Here is a 17152-nt window from a genome sequence, read left to right as displayed (position 1 = left end):
ATTTTAATGTGCATTTCTCGCTTTATGTTTTTTTGCTAATGACTTACTACTTGCCGTTTATATTTATTTTAGACTATGGAAATGATGATTAAACAAAAAACAAATTCAGGCAGTTTTCTTATTTGAGTTCAAAGTGGGTCATAAAGCAGCAAAGACAACACACAACATCAACAATGCTTTTGGCCCCAGAACTGCTAATGAACACTGCATGTATAGTGCAGTGGTGGTTCAAGAAGTTTTGCAAAGGAGACGAGTGCCTTGAAGATGAGGAGCGCAGTGGCCAGCCATCGGAAGCTGACAGTGACAAATTGAGAGCAATCATTGAAGCTGATCCTCTTAAACTACACAAGAAGTTGCTGAAGAACTCAACGTTGACCATTCTAAGGTCATTTGGCATTTGAAGCAAATTGGAAAGGTGAAAAAGCTCGGTAAGTGGGTGCCTCATGAGCTGACTGAAAATAAAAAAAAAATCGTCATTTTGAAGTGTCATCTTCTTGTATACAAAAATAAATCATTTCTTGATCGGATAGTGATGTGTGAGAAAAAGTGGATTTTATACGACAACTGGCAATGACTAGCTCAGTGGTTGGACCGAGAAGAAGCTCCAATGCACTTCCCAGAGCCAAACTTGCACCAAAAACTGGTCATGGTGACTGTTTGGTGGTCTGCTGCTGGTCTGATCCACTACAGCTTTCTGAATCCCAGCAAAACCATTACATCTGAGAAGTATGCTCAGCAAATCTATGAGATGCACCAAAAACTACAATGCCTATAGCCAGCATTGGTCAACAGAAAGGGCCAACAACACCTGACCGCACATCACACAACCAAGGCTTCAAAAGTTGAATGAATTGGGCTATGAAGTTTTGCATCATCCACCGTATTCACCTGACCTCTTGCCAACTGACTACCACTTCTTCAAGCGTCTTGACAACTTTTTGCAGGGAAAATGCTTCCACAACCAGCAGGATGCAGAAAATGCTTCCCAAGAGTTCCACAAATCCCGAAGCACAGATTTTTACACTACAGGAATAAACAAACTTATTTCTCATTGGCAAAAATTTGTTGGTTGTAATGGTTCCTATTTTGGCTAATAAAGATATGTTTGAGCCTATTTATAAAGATTTAAAATTCACGGTCTGAAACTGCAATTACTTTTGCACCAATCTAATAAATGATTGGATGCAAAGATAAACTGAGTAACAAGAATCTGTCCCTTTCAAGTCAGTTCCGTAGCTAGCACCAGCTCCTTCATCATTAGGAGTGATGGCACCCTCTCAGCCCTCTTCCTTTGTCTAGGATAGTGTACTCCTGACCCCAGTTTGTCCCATGGGCTTACTGCAAGCCCAGACCCAGGAGCAGTATCTTCCCCAGAATCACATTCTCAGGGGCAGCCTATGAGTTCCTGGTAAACAGTGCCATCTGCTGGTCAGAATGTACCAACTTCCAGGCTGGGAGGATCTAGGAGAAAAGGGTCTCTTACCTTTTAGTGGGACAAAGGGTACAGATTTCTCTTATCCATTTCACTAAAAAGAAGCCCCTTCTGCCCAAAAATATTAGTAAATAGGCTGGCAGGCTGATGAGAGGTTTTATACATGCTGTTTGGGGCCTTTAGCACCTTCTGAAACGGACCTAAGGTAGGTTTTTGAGGTAGGAGGATCCTAAAAGGGAGTTGCACCAACCCATGCCAATGAGCAGAAGACTGGGCCAGAAAGTATAAATACCAAGGCTTAACTTTAGGCCTTTTCTACTGAAATTGAGCCGCCTCTCCTCATTCACCTTGAAGCCTGTGCCCAAGTATAACCTGTCCAGGAATGGAGTAGGAAAAATATGTACTGCTTTTTTTTTTTTTTTGGAAACAGAGTCTTGCTCTGTTGCTCGGGCTAGAGTGCCGTGGCGTCAGCCTAGCTCACAGCAACCTCAAACTCCTGGGCTTAAGCAATCCTTCTGCCTCAGCCTCCTGAGTAGCTGGGACTACAGGCATGCACCACCATGCCTGGCCAATTTTTTCTATATGTTTTTAGTTGTCCAGCTAATTTCTTTCTATTTTTAGTAGAGATGGGGTCTTGCTCTTGCTCTTGCTCAGGCTGGTCTCAAACTCCTGACCTTTAGTGATCCTCCCGCCTCGGCCTCCCAGAGTGCTAGGATTACAGGTGTGAGCCACCATGCCCGGCCCCATACTGCTCTTTGGAGTAAAAGACATTACCAGAGCATAGAGAGCAAAGAGTAGGTGTAGTCTCTCATCTCTAAGCCAAACAGAACAAAATTTGAGTAGGTATAGAAATGGGTAACTCTTAAAAAATTTATTTATTGAAAACAATTCTCAGATAAATATACTGACTTACTATAGTATTTAAGTTGGTTTTAGCTCCAGGAAACAGTGATAAAGTTGGAAGAAATTGGCTTTAGGGACAGACTGACCTATGTTTGAATGTCCAGTGTTGGCAAGTTAATGAACTTAGTTTCTGGTAAAATATGACAATATTAACACTCAGTTGTGGGGTCTTGAGATTATCCAATATTGTATGCCACTCCAAGCTTACACCACTCTGAGACTTAGCATACCTTTTCCAAAATGGCTGGTACCAATAAACACATAGTAGCTAAGTCCATGTCTGGATCAGACTGAGCAATTTTCATAATATGGTATTGTTCTAAAGTAAGCATTACTTGCAATTACCATGGGACCTCTTTGCTATGGTTCTGTATTGGAGGAACAGTAGAAAAGCTGTAGATCTTCACATTTAGATCCTGAATGGGGTAATATTTGATCTGAGCATTGAAGAAGGAGTGGACTCAAAAGAATCGAAGTCAAACAGTCCAGGGTTCAAATCCTAGCACTGCCATTCGCTAGCATTGTGACCTCTCTGAATGTTAGATTCTTCCCTTATGAAGTGTTGTGCTCTGCTTACCACGTGAATACCAACAGAATAAGTAACAACTGTTAGTAATATAACAAACAAGATGCAGAAACAGGAAGGCTGGATGCTATAGGGGTGTAAGCTTGTAGGATGGCAAGAAGCACCTAGTTAGCCAGAATGTGGGCCTTGGGCAGCCCTTGAGCCCAGCCCATGGTCCCAGCTTTACAGAGGCTCTCTCTCTTCAGGTGGCCACCATGTCCTTGAAGATCCAGACAAGCAATGTAACCAATAAGAATGACCCCAAATCCATCAACTCTCGCGTCTTCATCGGAAATCTCAACACAGCTGTGGTGAAGAAGTCAGATGTGGAGACCATATTCTCCAAGTATGGCCGTGTGGCCGGCTGTTCTGTGCACAAGGGCTATGCCTTTGTCCAGTACGCCAACGAGCGCCATGCCCGGGCAGCTGTGCTGGGAGAGAATGGGCGGGTGCTGGCCGGGCAGACCCTGGGTAAGCCTCACCACAGTATTCTCCTAGTGTTCCCCAGGGTAGCTGCTATCCTTCCTTCATGCTCCAGTTCCCCTCTTAGCCCCCTCCTCTCTTTCTCCCACCACTACCACTGCTCTGAGATTTTGTAAATTAAATAAGCTGTATTTGTTATAAATCAAGTCATAAAATTGATGCCTAGAGGGGAGTATTTTAGAAGCTCCTAGAAAACAGTTCTGTCCTGTCCCTGCCTTCTTGGTGTTTCTTAATGACAGGCTTTAGGGCTCCAGTTAAAATGCAGATTCCCCTGAGAAAGGGAACAGAGTGGACTAGAATAGCCTTTTATATTGGGCTACAGATGACTTAGAACACTTTCTGAGAGCTAGGAGGAGGGGTCTATCCTGGTATGCCTTGGAGTGTGTGCATTGTTCATGTGTGTGCATGTAATTCTGTGTATATGTGTATGTTTGAGAAGGGATATCTATATATGTATTTCTGAATAAGAATGTGACTGAACATGTGGAGATATGTGAACACATACCTGTATGTGTGTGTATGTGTCAGAATATACTGGCATGTGTAAACAGATATACACATACTCATTTACTAAATATTTATTGAGATCCTAACATGTACTAAGCACCGTTCTAGGCATTGAGATGTTTAGTAGAATGTCCGTGTGAATGTGCGTTGGCTTGTTTGCATATGGCCAGTTATGTATATGATGTTGGAGCCAAGTCTGAGTGTACTTGAGAGTACATATGTTATCTGTGTATGTGACTTTCTTATGTGGACATGTGAATTTGTGTGTGAGGCTGGATCTGTGTATATGTTCTTGTGTACCTGATACATGTGATTACATGAATGTACTTGAGAATGCATATATGTATGTTGTACATGATTGTGTATGTAAGTGATACCATTGTGAGCATGCATGGATGTGTCTGTATATGGACACACAAACAGGCATGTCCATGTGATAGCTGGGTATGAGTCTAATGTATGAAGACTTTTGTTGGCTACATCAGTGAATAAAGTCCATGTTTCCATCATTGCTCACGTGAATTGCATGTGTACATGAGGGGGATGTGTTTGTTTGCTGTCATCGCAGCATTCTGACTCTGCCTCTTCCCTTCACACAGACATCAACATGGCTGGAGAGCCCAAGCCCAACAGACCCAAGGGGCTAAAGAGAGCAGCATCTGCCATATACAGGTGGGGCACTCTGTCTGGGTGGGATGGTCCCTCTTCCCACAGAGGGAGTAAACGCTAATGTGATGGTGTGCTGAGCCTAGAATTTGGGGAGGCCTTTGGAGATGAGGGCCTATGGAGAGTGGGCTGAGTGGCCGTCCCTAAGCTCTGGCCCTCTCCCCTTTGTTTCCCCAGTGGCTACAGCTTTGGCTATGATTACTACCGGGACGACTTCTACGACAGGTGAGCAGGGGAGGGGCGTGCCCAGGCGTGAAACAGCCAAGCTGGAAGGGTTCTGAGAGATTGTTGGTGCAGCCCCCTCAGTTCTCCAAATGCGAATCAAATCCCAGAGGTGTGGACAGGCATTTGCCCAAGGTTGCTTCACAAGTCAGTGGCAGAGCTGGGTGTAGGGTTCAGTTCTGCAGGTGCCCAGGCCTGAGCTCCCATCGACCATACCACGCTGACACTCTGGCTGCCCTTTTCCTCCTAGTCTGGGGTAAGACTCAAGGAGATGATACAGTCAATGGCTATATAAACGTAGCCAGTTGGAATACACAACAGGGTACGGCACTGGTTATAGGGAGTCTGAGCCTCATACTTCTCCTTTCAGTTTCCTTCTTTGTGTGAAGTGCCAACCAGCGGGAAGGAACTCCAGAGCTCAGACTGAGCCCCTTGGCCTTATATTTATAGCCACGAGGCCAGAAGCTATTTGGAGGCCTGACTAGTCTGGTGGGCTGTGGGCTCCCACTCCGCCATACTCTTAAGTGGAAGTCATAGTGGGGACCAGCCCAGACCTCGCCTCCTCCCTGCTTCCCTCCCTACCTCCAGCTCAGCACACCCCCAGGGGCCCAGGTAGAAGGACCTCTCTGAGCCTTGTTTTTCTCACCTAAGAATGGTTTCAGGAGATAGTGTGGTATACTGGAAAGTGCCCTAACCTGCGAGTCAGAAGATTTAGGTGCTAATCTCAGCTCTGCCACTGGATTGATTATGTGACTTTAGGCAAATCCCCTTCCAAGTTTGTGAAATGTGCTTGCACCAAGTGATCTCTCAGGGTTCCTCCAGCTCTGGGATTCTGTGGTTCAGTGATTCTGACCAAGGCCAGAGCCGCCCCCTCCCCTTGGGGGCAGAAATGCAGGGTCTGGGATTGGATCCTTGCCCAGAGACTCTCCATCTCCAGCCATCACCACCCCCAGGGCAAGGCTCCCTGAACAAGGGAGTACCAAAGAATGGGGCACTGAACTGCCTGCCCAGTGATGGCAGCTTTCCTGGCTGTCATCAGGAAAGTGGTCCCAGTGTGTACCCAATAAGGCTGTGGGTCCCTGCAGAAAGATGGTAGGAACAGATGGTGGGGAGACCCCTTCTCAGCCTACTGTGTTTCTGCCTGGTCAGCAGGAAAAGACCCCCCAAATCCCTGGAGAGGACTGAGTGACGGCTGTGGGAAGGAGCACACAGTCTGGGAGCCCTGGGGTCCGATTTGATTGAACTGTACAGCCTTGAGCATCCCACACTGGGCTCCTGGCCTTTGTCTCTGAAGTGGGGCAGGAAGGGTGGGGTGATTAAGGAGGCCCAGAGCAAGGAAAGGGCTCAGCATCTAGCCTCACATCTCTGAGGCTATGGGCTCATGCATTGAGAGTCTCAGTACCCTAACCTTTCACCTAATCACATCTTTTAAAGTGTATTTTTAGCTGCATTCTTTCATGCTCTACCCTCACAGAAGACTTGGGTAGACACTGAATTTGGGTAGCCATCCTTATTAAGCATGTGGGGAAACTGAGGCTCAGGGGTTGACCCTCACTCTCATACCTCTCTATTTCCAGCTGGGGATTTGTGCTACTTTGAGACTTCTGAACTCTGACCAGAGGTTGGGGTGGCAGTTGACTGGGCAGAAGCCAGGTCATGGAATAGAGCTGGCCTGGGTGTCAGAGTGACTAGGAAAGGCACCTTTGTGGGGCTGGTCTCACTTTGTTCCTCTGTTGAATGGCATGTAATCACTACCACCTACTGCCTCATCTGCCCTTACCTCACCTAGCTGGTGGGAGAGGTGGATGTAGTGAGGACTCCAAGAGCAGTCAGGGTCCACAAAGCCCTGCTTCTCACCCCAGGGCTTGTTGGGGGCCGGCCAAGGTGTGTAGTCCTGGCCTCCCAGCCACAGTGCTCCCTGGTGGCCACAGGCCATGCTGTAGCCTCTGGCGCATTTGCCCTACAGGCTCTTCGACTATCGGGGCCGCCTGTCGCCTGTGCCATTGCCCAGGGTGGTCCCTGTGAAGCGACCCCGGGTCACAGTCCCTTTGGTCCGGCGTGTCAAAACTACCATACCTGTCAAGCTCTTTGCCCGCTCCACAGCCGTCACCACCAGCTCAGCCAAGATCAAGTGTGAGTGACTATATCTTCTTCCTAGATAATTTGTATTCGTATCATTAGCAAAATAATAGAATCACATTTTTTTACATTGGAAAATAGATAAAGGAACAAATCTCCCACAGCTCTGCAGCTCTAACACAACCAAGTGAGTATTTTCATCCATTTCTAAGAGGAAAAGGCTGACATTTGAGGAGGAGGGGTGCGGGTTGGGCACAGAAAGATTAGTGCTGTGACATGGTGCCCAGATAGGAGATGGCATCTATCCTCTCTAGTAAGGACAAGGACAGGTCTACACAGGCCCACTATTCCACATTCACTCCAGTGTACACACACCACAGTCAAGCACCCAGGAAATCTGATTGCAAAAGACCTACATTTGTATACCTTGAAAGACAGGCCCCATCCCATAACACAGGCAGACACATGTTCTTGCTCAGGTGCACACAGAAGAGCACACTGTACACCTGCATTCCTGTCCATCCTCAGTCCCTTTCGGGATTGAGAGCTCTGGGGAAAAGAGCCGGATTCAGAAGTGTGGGCTGGTCACTGTAGGGATGGCCTCCAGGAAGTCTCAGGAGGAGGCCTTTTCCCTGACCAGGGAAAGAACCAAAAAGGAACTCCATTCCTAGTTGACAGAATAGGGCTGAGGTTTTGTGTGTCAAGCCTTCAGCCCCTAGGTGACAGCCCTGTCCCCCCCTTCCACTCCCAGTAAAGAGCAGTGAGCTGCAGGCTATCAAGACAGAGCTGACGCAGATCAAGTCCAACGTTGATGCCTTGCTGGGCCGCTTGGAGCAGATTGCTGAGGAGCAAAAAGCCAATCCAGGTCAGCCTCTGAGGGTCCTCACCCAGCTCCGTGGCCCAGGCATAGGGCAGAGGGTGGGAGGATAGTACACAGGGGAGAGGGGCTGGGGTGGCCCTGCAGATCCCAGCCCACCTGGAGGGCCAGCTTTTCCTAAAGTGCCCCAAGCTGAGTTTTATTTCCTCCTGATCCACCCCTTCCTCCTCAAGATGGCAAGAAGAAGAGTGACAGCAGCGCTGGCAGCAGCAGTGGTGGTGGCGGTGGCAATAGTGGCAGCAGCAGCCGGCCACCAGCCCCCAAAGAGGACACGCCTTCCGGGGTAGGCACGCCCCAAGGAGAAGCACAGGCTCGAGATGATGGTGATGAAGAGGGATTGCTGGCACATAGCGAGGAAGAGCTGGTGAGGGCCTGGCCAGGGGCACGGCAGGGTGGGCTGGGACTGGACTTTGCACTCCTTGTCTCAGGAGGGCAATAGGGCAGGGAGAACCTCTGAGCTGGTTGGCTCCCCTGTGAGCTCTGTCCTCCCAGGGCTTCTAGTCCTGTAGAGAAGAGGGAAGAAAGAGCAGGGGGCAGTTGCCTATTTCAGATACCAGTCAGAAGCCCAACTAAGGACTGGGGCAGACCCAAGTCCAGGGCTCATTCTGGCCTCCATTCTCCACATGGGTTGGAGAAAGGGGAGAATTGGACACAAGGGAGCACATGGCCTGCAGAGTTCCAGAGAGCAGGACTGGGGTTGCCTGGGGAAATCATGGGGAAGTGGGTGTTAACCTCCACAGAAGATTTGCTAAGAGCCGTTGTTGCTCGAGCACGAAGCAGCTATGTCATGAGGGAGTGAGCTCCCTGCCTCTAAGTGGAATTATTCAGGCTGAGGCTGGGAGGCCATTTGACAGGGAGCTTTTGTTGAGAAGGAGGGTAGACCAGACTCTGAGTCTATAAAATACCTGTTGTTTACTTGCTACTCGCTTACTTAAAGAATGTTCGTTGAGCACCAGGCCCTGCAGTCCATACGTTCTAACTTCATTTAACCTTAACAACAGCCCTGTACCATGCACAGTATTATGGTTCCCACGTTTCAGCCCACAAGGAAACTGAGGCTCACAGGGATTGAGTAGCTTGCTAAGGGCCTCGTAGTTAATAAGGTCTGAGCCAGGATTGTAGCCCAGACTTCTTTACTGGGTTTGGAATGTTCTCCTTTTCATCACTGCTGGGTTCCAGCATGAGAAGAGATGGGCTCATGGCCATGACAGTCAAGGGGTCTTCCTCATGCCCAGCTCACATCTCCTGCTTTGAACCTAGCCTGATACTTCATCTTACTCTCTTGAGCATAGTAGTCTCCATAAAAGCCCTAACCCTTTCACCAATCTATAAAGCTCTCAGCTGCCCCAATACAAATTCTTTCTATGCACAGAAATGTGCCCCCTGCCACTTACAGAACTCCTTGACTTCTCCTATGGGGGGCCCTCAGACCACTCTCTCAAGATCCTATCCCACCCTTGTTGTCTGGTCCCATAGGCATTGCCATTGGCTGTCCCTCCCCATTTCTGACTGTGTCCTCTGGGTGTGCTCTGGGCCCCGGGGTCTTTCTAGACAAATGGCCCAGGACAGAATTTGGAGCTTGCAGTGAGTGATGTGTGGTCTCTTGCCTTCTCCCTATCAGGAGCACAGCCAGGACACAGATGCAGAGGATGGGGCCTTGCAGTAAGCAGGTATGGGGTCCTGGGGGGCAGGGGTAGAGAAGCAGGAAGTAGAGGCCATGCCTCTTCCCTGGGTTGGGCAGGAAGTATCATGAAGCAGACCTAGCAAGGTAGCGCTGTGCCCAGGAATGAAGCCCTTTCCATGTCCAGCCATCCTGCCACACCTTTGTGGCGGAGACTTGGCAGGCTGAGAAAACAGGTGTGATGGATAGACTGGCCAGGCCTGCCCAGCAATGGCTCCTTCAGCACACTCTGAGCCACGTGACCTGTCTCCACCCTTGAGGAGCTCTTTGGTGGAGGAAGACACAAACTGTTAACTACCCAACGTGAGCAGGATGACAGCAGACAGGAGGCCAGGTGGTAAAAGAGATTGTGTGTAGCTGAGCCTGCTCTTGGTTGAGGGAGCAGCCTTAGCACAGGCACAGAGCTGTGACAGTCCCTGGTATGCGGTGAGGCCACGAGCCTCCTGTTGCTGCAGCCCCAGCTCTCCTTGGCAGGGAGAGGATGCACTCATCATCAGAGGGTGATGATTGTGAAGGGCATTACATGCCAGGCTTAGGGGCTTAGACTTCATCATTTTGTGGGGAGGAAATACCCTGTGTGGCAGGAGCTGCACCTGCTTTTTTTGATTTCACCTTCAACCCTACAAGGTTATGATTGTGCCAGCATAACAGATGTGGAAACTGAGGAACTGAAGGGTGTGGGGAGATACCACATGTCTCACAAGATCCCAAGGGAGTAATTGGTAGAGCCTAGATTTGATGGCGTGTGGCCTGAAAGCGCATTCTCTGGCCACGGTTTGCCACACTACTCTGCTCTACCCTGGAGGGAAGCCAGGCCACACCTAGCCCTGCCTACTCTCTGACCTGTTCCCTTGGGGCCATGTTCACAGTCAGACAGGCTGGGGTGGAGGAAGATCTCAAACACCGGTGTGCTCCCAGGGAGGTGTCTTCATATGGGACACATTCATGCTGTAAAATGCCCCACCAACAGGAGCTTCTAGAACAGTTAAGTTTAGAAAATTCTGCATAAGTAGTCTCTCTTGGAACTTCATGGCTTTACTTGACAGGCTAAGTTTTCCCTTGTTAAGCTAGTTCACAGGTGAGTCACAGAGGCTCTTGTGAGGAAGTGGAGGTTCAGGAAGGAGGTGAGACTTGCCTAAGTTCACATGACCAGAGGATTATGAGGCCAGAGCTAGAGTGTAGGTAAAGCTCTGTCTGCAGGCATCACCCCACCCTTTCCTCTTCCCTACCCCTGATATCAGGAGCACCAGGGGCTTTTCCTCTCAGCCTTAGTGTCCTGTGCCTCTCTCTTTCTCAGCCTGACAGGAGCAATGGCCACCAGCAGGAGAAGGGCATCGCCGTCCCAGGCCTCAAGCTGGGCACCCGCCCTGGATGCCACCCCCCAGCGGGTACCAGAGGAGAGCGGGCAGCAGGCACCTCCTCCCCCATGCATCCCAGACAATGTCACATCCTCTGCAGGTGGAGTTTCCAGCCTACCCTTTCCCTGTGCACCCTCCCTTTGTGCACTGTCCAGGCCAGAGGGCAGAGCACAAGTGTCTCCCCACACTCTGCCTCCCTTCCCCCCAGGACACTCCTAGGCTTGGGGTTTTTCTATAGATTTGGAGGGGGGCCCACAGGGAGGGACCCTGACAATAAAGAGATTGGATCCCAACCTGCTCTGAGACGGGATGGTTTGTGTTTCCTCACGAAGGTATCCTGGCCCTTCTGCTCTCCAGAAAGCTGGTCTGCTGTACCCCTTCTGTTCTCATCTCCTTCACTCCTCCCTACCAGGGAACATTGTCTAGGGTGCTTAATACTGATCCACTTGGGCCTTAGTTTCCTCAGCTAAAATCGTGATAAAAATGGCCAGTAGAGCTGTTGGGGGAGGGTCGGATATGCTGGTGCCCATGAGCACCTTGCTGGCTGAAACGTCAAGCAGGTGTGACCCACTTGGTCACTCAGTAGTTAAGTCGAGGCCTCATCTCTTTCCTTAGCTTCTCACTAAGTCAGCTCTTAAAATGATTCTAGAATCCACTACTTCTTCCTCTTTCTCTATACTGGTTTAGGACACTGTGGTTTTTTTCACTTTGTCCTCTTACCAGCCTCTCAGTCTCCAGCTTCTCCCCTACATCATTTCCCAGCAGCCACTGCCCACCACTGAAATGTCCCTTCCTTGTGTAAAAACTCTTTACTAAATGACTCCTGATCATCAGAACAAATCCCACCTCCTGAGTATGAGGTCCGAGATCCTGCTTGCTCTGGCCTCTCCTGTCTCCTGCCTGCACCCTTCTTTGCTGCCCACACGCAGACCCTGCACCTCAGTCTCACAAAACATACAAGTTCTTCACTCCGGGCAGTTTGGGGAGCAAGGAAAGATCCCACCTCCAGCAGTGGGAAGTTTGTGTCAGGATTCATGTGGACTGTCTGCCCCTCTCTTAGGCCACTTGTCTAGACATTTGCCGGCACTCAAACAACTGGCCAGGTTCGTTCTAACTTCCACTTCTTCACAGCTCAACATGGCCCATGATGTCCTCCTAACTCACCCCCTTCCCTTTTATTCCCCACAATGAATTGATAAGTTTTCCCCACATTCAGGTTCCCAAGAGAGAATCAACTGCCACAGCAGATTTTTTTTGAGTCACTCATAGGTTACAAGTTCCCATCCTGGTCCAGTGAACTGGGACATAAAATGTGGCCACAAAGGCTGGTCTCATTGGTGTGGGGCTGTGGGACGGCAGCACCCAGAAACATACTTTGTTCTAAGGCCAGCACACACTCCTCTGCTCCCCTTGCTACTCTCTCCACCTGGCAAATACTTGCTCAGCATGAAGCTGCTGCTCTAGTGTCAGCACCTCTGAGAAGTCTCCCAGAGCAGCTGACTGCTCTTCAGTACCTGCTCGTCCCCTCCTGGGCAGGCATTCCCCAGCACACAGAATTCAACTCCATCATCAGAAAGGGTTTGGGTTCTTTCCCTCCATCTTTACATGTCCCTCAGTTTGCAGCCCTGCTGTAATCCTTATTGAACATCTCGTCTCAGGCCACCAGTTCTATATCATAGCCTTCACCAAAGCTTCCTCCTCGGCTTTGGCTCAAGGTTGAAGTGGAGGTTGCAGGCTGAGCTTGGGACAGTGCTCAGGCTCCCCAGGGAAGTCTTTGTTGTCTCTTGTCTCCCTCACTGGGCAGCCCTCCTGCCCGCTGTCATTGGCAGGCCAGCAGTCTGAAGCCCTAGTGCGGCTCTGGGCTCAGGCAGTCCTGAGTTCTGCGGGCAGGGGCATCACTAGGCCAGCTCTGAGGCAGCCAGAGTTCAGGCTTCACACCTGAGCCAAAGGCCCCAATCCCTGCTTGGCATTGCCTCTTGGTGTGATTTGGAGGAGTATTTCTGCCCCTTCTTAGTGTTAGCTGCCCAGTGGGATCATAGTCCCCATGTGTCTGCCAAGGGACCCTGGCAACAGCAATGGAGCAGGTAGGGGTTTGTGAAGAACCTCATGGCCGAAGCTGAGGCCTTCAGGCTGAGAGATCCAGGCGTGGGGTTAGAAATGGGCCCTTGGAAACTGGGCCGGGTCCTGGCCCAGCCAGCTTAGCCAAATCAAAAGGCTTCCATCTGGAGAGATGAAGAAGGTGTACAGTGGAAGGGGGTAGGTCCATTGGAACACACTCCTCCACTCCCAGAAGACCAGAGCCAGCTCTAGCAGACCCACTTGTAAACTGGGTAGGTAACAGCTGTTCTTGGATCTTGATATCTCCATCCGTACAACATGGGGAACAGCTGCCCTGGACTGGAACGTGGGCCAAATCCAAAGATTTGGAGTCTAGTGAACCCTACGCTGAAGGCATATAGCACCAGGCATTGTGTCCCTGTATCTCCAGAGCCTGGTGTCAACTGAGACACTCACTTTTCAGAGTTTAGGGGGCAGGTAAACCAGTGACCGTGGGCTTCCTTAGTATGCCAAGCTTGGGAGGGCCATGAGAAGAGCAGGAGAGACACCTTTAAGAACAGGAGGTATCTGTCCTTACCCACTTCTGCCCATAAGGCCCTGCTTAATCACCCTGGCACCGGGACATGTGCTGGGCAGAGGGAGAATGGGAGTCCCATCCTTGCACCCCAGAGAAGACCCTGGACTACTTGAATTCTTCGGAACACTCACAATTGTGTCCCCGAGTGGAAAATTGGCATCCAAAGCCCTGTGTACACATGCCCTCCTTCTCTGAGCCTGGGTGCAACAGACATCTCCCATTCTGCTGGTCAACAGTTGTCATATTTGTCTAACCTGTGAAAACTCTGAAAGGAGATGGTGAAGAAATGATACCAGATTCTACCCAAACGGCCAATTGTCTCTAAATGTTTTCACGATTTAAAGCCTCATTTGTGATCCTTACAGCCATCTTGAAGGAATATAGCAGCCAGTGGGTTTATTGGATCGTGAGCTAAGAGGCCTGGGCCTCTTTATTGCTGCCAACCAGGCTGGTGACCCTAGGCATGTCTGTTTCCTTGCTAGATCTTAAGTTTCCTCAGCTGTAAAATGAGAGATTGGTCTAGATCAGGGATAACAAATGGGCCTTGTATCAGTTACTGACTGTTGTATGACAAACCACCCCCAAATTTAGTAGCTTTAATAAACATTTATGAATGCCAGATTCTGTGACGTGGCAATTTGGGCTGTGCTCAGCTTGGTGGTTCTTATCTCATCTGGGCTCATGTGGCTGGAATGAGCTGGGGGCTGGCTGGTCTCAAAGGGCCTCATCCACATGTCAAGTGGTTGGCTGGGCAATAGGAGCAACTGGGCTGCAGGGTCTCAGCATCTAGCAGGCTGACCCATATTGTTCACATCACAACTGGGTTCCAAGAGCAACAAGAAAGGACCATCCCCAATACACAAGTGCTTTTCAAGATCCTGCTTGTGTCATGCTTGTAAGGTTCCATTGGCCAACACAAGTCACAAGGCTAAGCCGAAATTCCTCCTAATAGGAGGAACTTCAAAATATGGCCATAATTTGTTTTTAATCTACCTCAGGCCTCATTTCACTTGCCAACACAGAACATTTAGTGGCTGCCTGGAGTAGTCCTTGTTAAGGATTTGGAGCAATTTTTAGACGACTTGGAAATACTAACATGATAATTTCATAATGTCTCTTATGGGCAAGGAATTTAAATGTGAGTATGTGTCAGGTATTTGCCAATCCCAGCCAGATGACCCATGAGCTCACATCCTGTCCCATAAGGACATTATATGTAGTGCACCTGTCTGACAAGACCACAGAAATACAGAAGGCAGAGCAAGGCAAAAGATTCTGAGCCGGACATCCTGGGTCTGAATCCCAGTCAGATCATTGGTTCACTGGGGCTTTGGGCAAATCAGAATCCCTCTACCTGTGGCCAAATTCTTCATAATAAATTGATTCATAATAATAAACCACTTCCTGTACACCTGCTGTTAAAAGGCACGTTTGACACTTGAAACTCCGCAACCAACCCTTAGTGGACAGTGAGGATTTTGGTTTCAAGTTATAGAAACTGAAATAAGACCTGCTTTAGCAGGAGGAAGTTTACTAGCTGGTGAATTGTTAAGTCCAGGGGCAGCTCTTCAGACACGGGGATTTGGTTTAACAGCTGCCATCAGGAATCTGATGATTCTCAGGCAGGCTCTAAGTGGTGGTAGAGCATGGCCATAGGGCCTGTGAGGGTGGAGGGGGAGAGGAGAGAACCCTAAGGAAGACAAGGCTTGGCTGACAAAAACAACAGGCGTTCATTGTATGCTTATGCCCATTGTGTAAATTTTATAGATGGGAGGTTTTAAAGCATGGCCCCATGGAGAGGTGGTGTCTATCCTCTCCCCTTTACCTGAACTCTGTGACTGATCAACAGAATATGGTGGTAGTGATGCTATGCCAGTCTCACAGTCTAGGACTTAAGAACTAGCAGCTTCTACTTCTTGTTTCTTGGGACCCAGCCACCATGCTGTGAAGCAGCCCAGGCCACATGGAGAGGCCACGTGTACATGTTCAGCTGACAGCAGTATCAACCCTCAGACATATGAGTGAGGAAGCCTTCGAGACGACTCCAGCCACTCAACCACCCAGCCACCGTCTGACTGAGAACTGAGTAAGAACCGCCTCACTAACCCCAGTCAAAGCCCAGCACCACGAAGGATGATAATAAACTGATCACTGTTTTAAGTCCCTAAGTTTTGGAGTGATTTGTTGTGATCGGTAGATAGAACATGAGACCAAAAGAGGCTAAGTAGCTTGCTCCACTTTAGGGGGCTGAGTTAAGAGTATGGAATTTGTGTTGAACTGAGCTCCTATCCAAACTATTTATTGTGTGAACTTAGGCAAGTCACTTAACCTCTCTGAGCCTCATCTTCCTCATCTGAAAAACAGAAAAAAGAGCACATCCTTATTATGACAATAAATGAGAGCATTTGCTGTTACCTCATCCAATCCCCATTCAGGTGATTTTTCTCTTAAAAGGTAACAGACCATAATTTCCTCTCCTCTTTTTTTTCCTTACTTATTCATACCCACCATGTTCCAGAAAACATTTCAGGCATCTTACAAAGAGAAAATGAATAAAATATTATTATAGAAAAATTAGGTAAAGGAAGATAATGGCAAGACCTTTTTTTGGCTGTTCCAACATCTTTTGAGTTCTTGTAGTGAAGATTGGCGTGTCGGTTGGTCACTAAAGCTGTGGGGCGAGCCTAGCTGGCCCTCCATGCTTGAGTGAATGGATACCTCCCTCTTCTTTCTGATGTGTGGGGTCCCGGCACACACCCTACCTTACCCCCTTCAACTCCTGGGGGAGCCCAGATCATCTGTCCTACACGAAGGTGCAGTAACCAGGACTTGTTTGGGCACGTGCATGGGTTTGGCTCTTTTGGGTGCACAATTGAATAAACACTGGCAGGGCCACCCATTTTCCATGACCTGGACCCCTTTTCTTTCTCACCCTCCAGTCCCTTCTAACAATAAGCCCCCTCATCCCTCAAACTCCTTCAGTGTATACTCCACCTCCTATCCACCCCAATGTCCATCTCCCTGACCACCCAGTGAAGCTACCTAAGGCCAGAGGCTATCTTTCATCCTTGCCCATACATTCTTTAAAAATGAATGTGTGACTTGGCCAACTAAATAATTACGGAGCTTGGAACTGCAGTGTGGGCAATAATAATAAATAGATAGCAAATAGCAACAATCCAGCATCTACCTTTGTGTTAATTATACTCCACTTCTACAGCATTTGGCTGTATAGAAAGAGGGATACATATCCATATATATGTTCAGCATTTCCTGGGTGCTTTGCTAAGTTTTTTACACGGATTGCATTATCTTATTCACCCCTCACAGTAATGCCCTAGGAGTAGACATACTCATCCCATGTTACACACTGGGAAACTGAGACTTAAGGCTGAATAATTTGCCCAAGATCATGTCACTTGGAGGTAGAGGCAGGATGCAAACTTTTCCCCGACCCCGTCATAAACGACTCTTCGAAATCCCTCCGTTTTTGTGACGAGTCTCTCCTGACTCTCCTCTATGTGGGCCTCACTTTCCTTTGCTGACTCTTTGCCATATGCCTGCATCTCTCCACCCTCTTTTTCTGTACTCACTCCCTAGATGACCTAATGCATGGCTTCAGACTCCGCTCATGGCTCCATGATCTCCATCTCTAACTCACCTCCCCAAGAACACCAGGGGAATAAACACAGATGCCCATCTGACAGGTGCACTTGGATGTCCACAAGAACTTCAGTCGAGCCC

The 17152-nt window shown here is 48.9% G+C and overlaps 1 protein-coding gene across 5 annotated transcripts in view; it reads left to right on the top strand.

Annotated features, from left to right (window-relative positions):
* Positions 1-11066, top strand: part of RALY (RALY heterogeneous nuclear ribonucleoprotein) — a 79373-nt gene extending 68307 nt beyond the window's left edge. For 3 of the 5 annotated variants that reach the window (XM_012665805.1, XM_012665804.1, XM_012665806.1), the window contains 8 exons: positions 3107-3371; positions 4490-4562; positions 4734-4781; positions 6745-6911; positions 7609-7722; positions 7908-8098; positions 9356-9404; positions 10713-11066. In XM_012665805.1, coding sequence (XP_012521259.1) covers positions 3116-3371; positions 4490-4562; positions 4734-4781; positions 6745-6911; positions 7609-7722; positions 7908-8098; positions 9356-9400 — 894 coding nt within the window. In that variant the 5' untranslated portion in view covers positions 3107-3115 and the 3' untranslated portion in view covers positions 9401-9404; positions 10713-11066. The remainder of the gene's footprint in view (positions 1-3106; positions 3372-4489; positions 4563-4733; positions 4782-6744; positions 6912-7608; positions 7723-7907; positions 8099-9355; positions 9405-10712) is intronic. The other 2 variants (XM_012665809.1, XM_012665808.1) reach the window with 1 other exon arrangement.
* Positions 11067-17152: the final 6086 nt, after the last annotated feature.

This window comes from Propithecus coquereli, unplaced genomic scaffold (genome assembly GCF_000956105.1).
Source record: "Propithecus coquereli isolate 6110/MARCELLA unplaced genomic scaffold, Pcoq_1.0 Scaffold122, whole genome shotgun sequence".
NCBI lineage: Eukaryota > Metazoa > Chordata > Mammalia > Primates > Indriidae > Propithecus > Propithecus coquereli.
The sequence above is the reverse complement of the archived record's forward strand: the minus strand, read 5'-3'. Positions and strand labels throughout refer to the sequence as shown.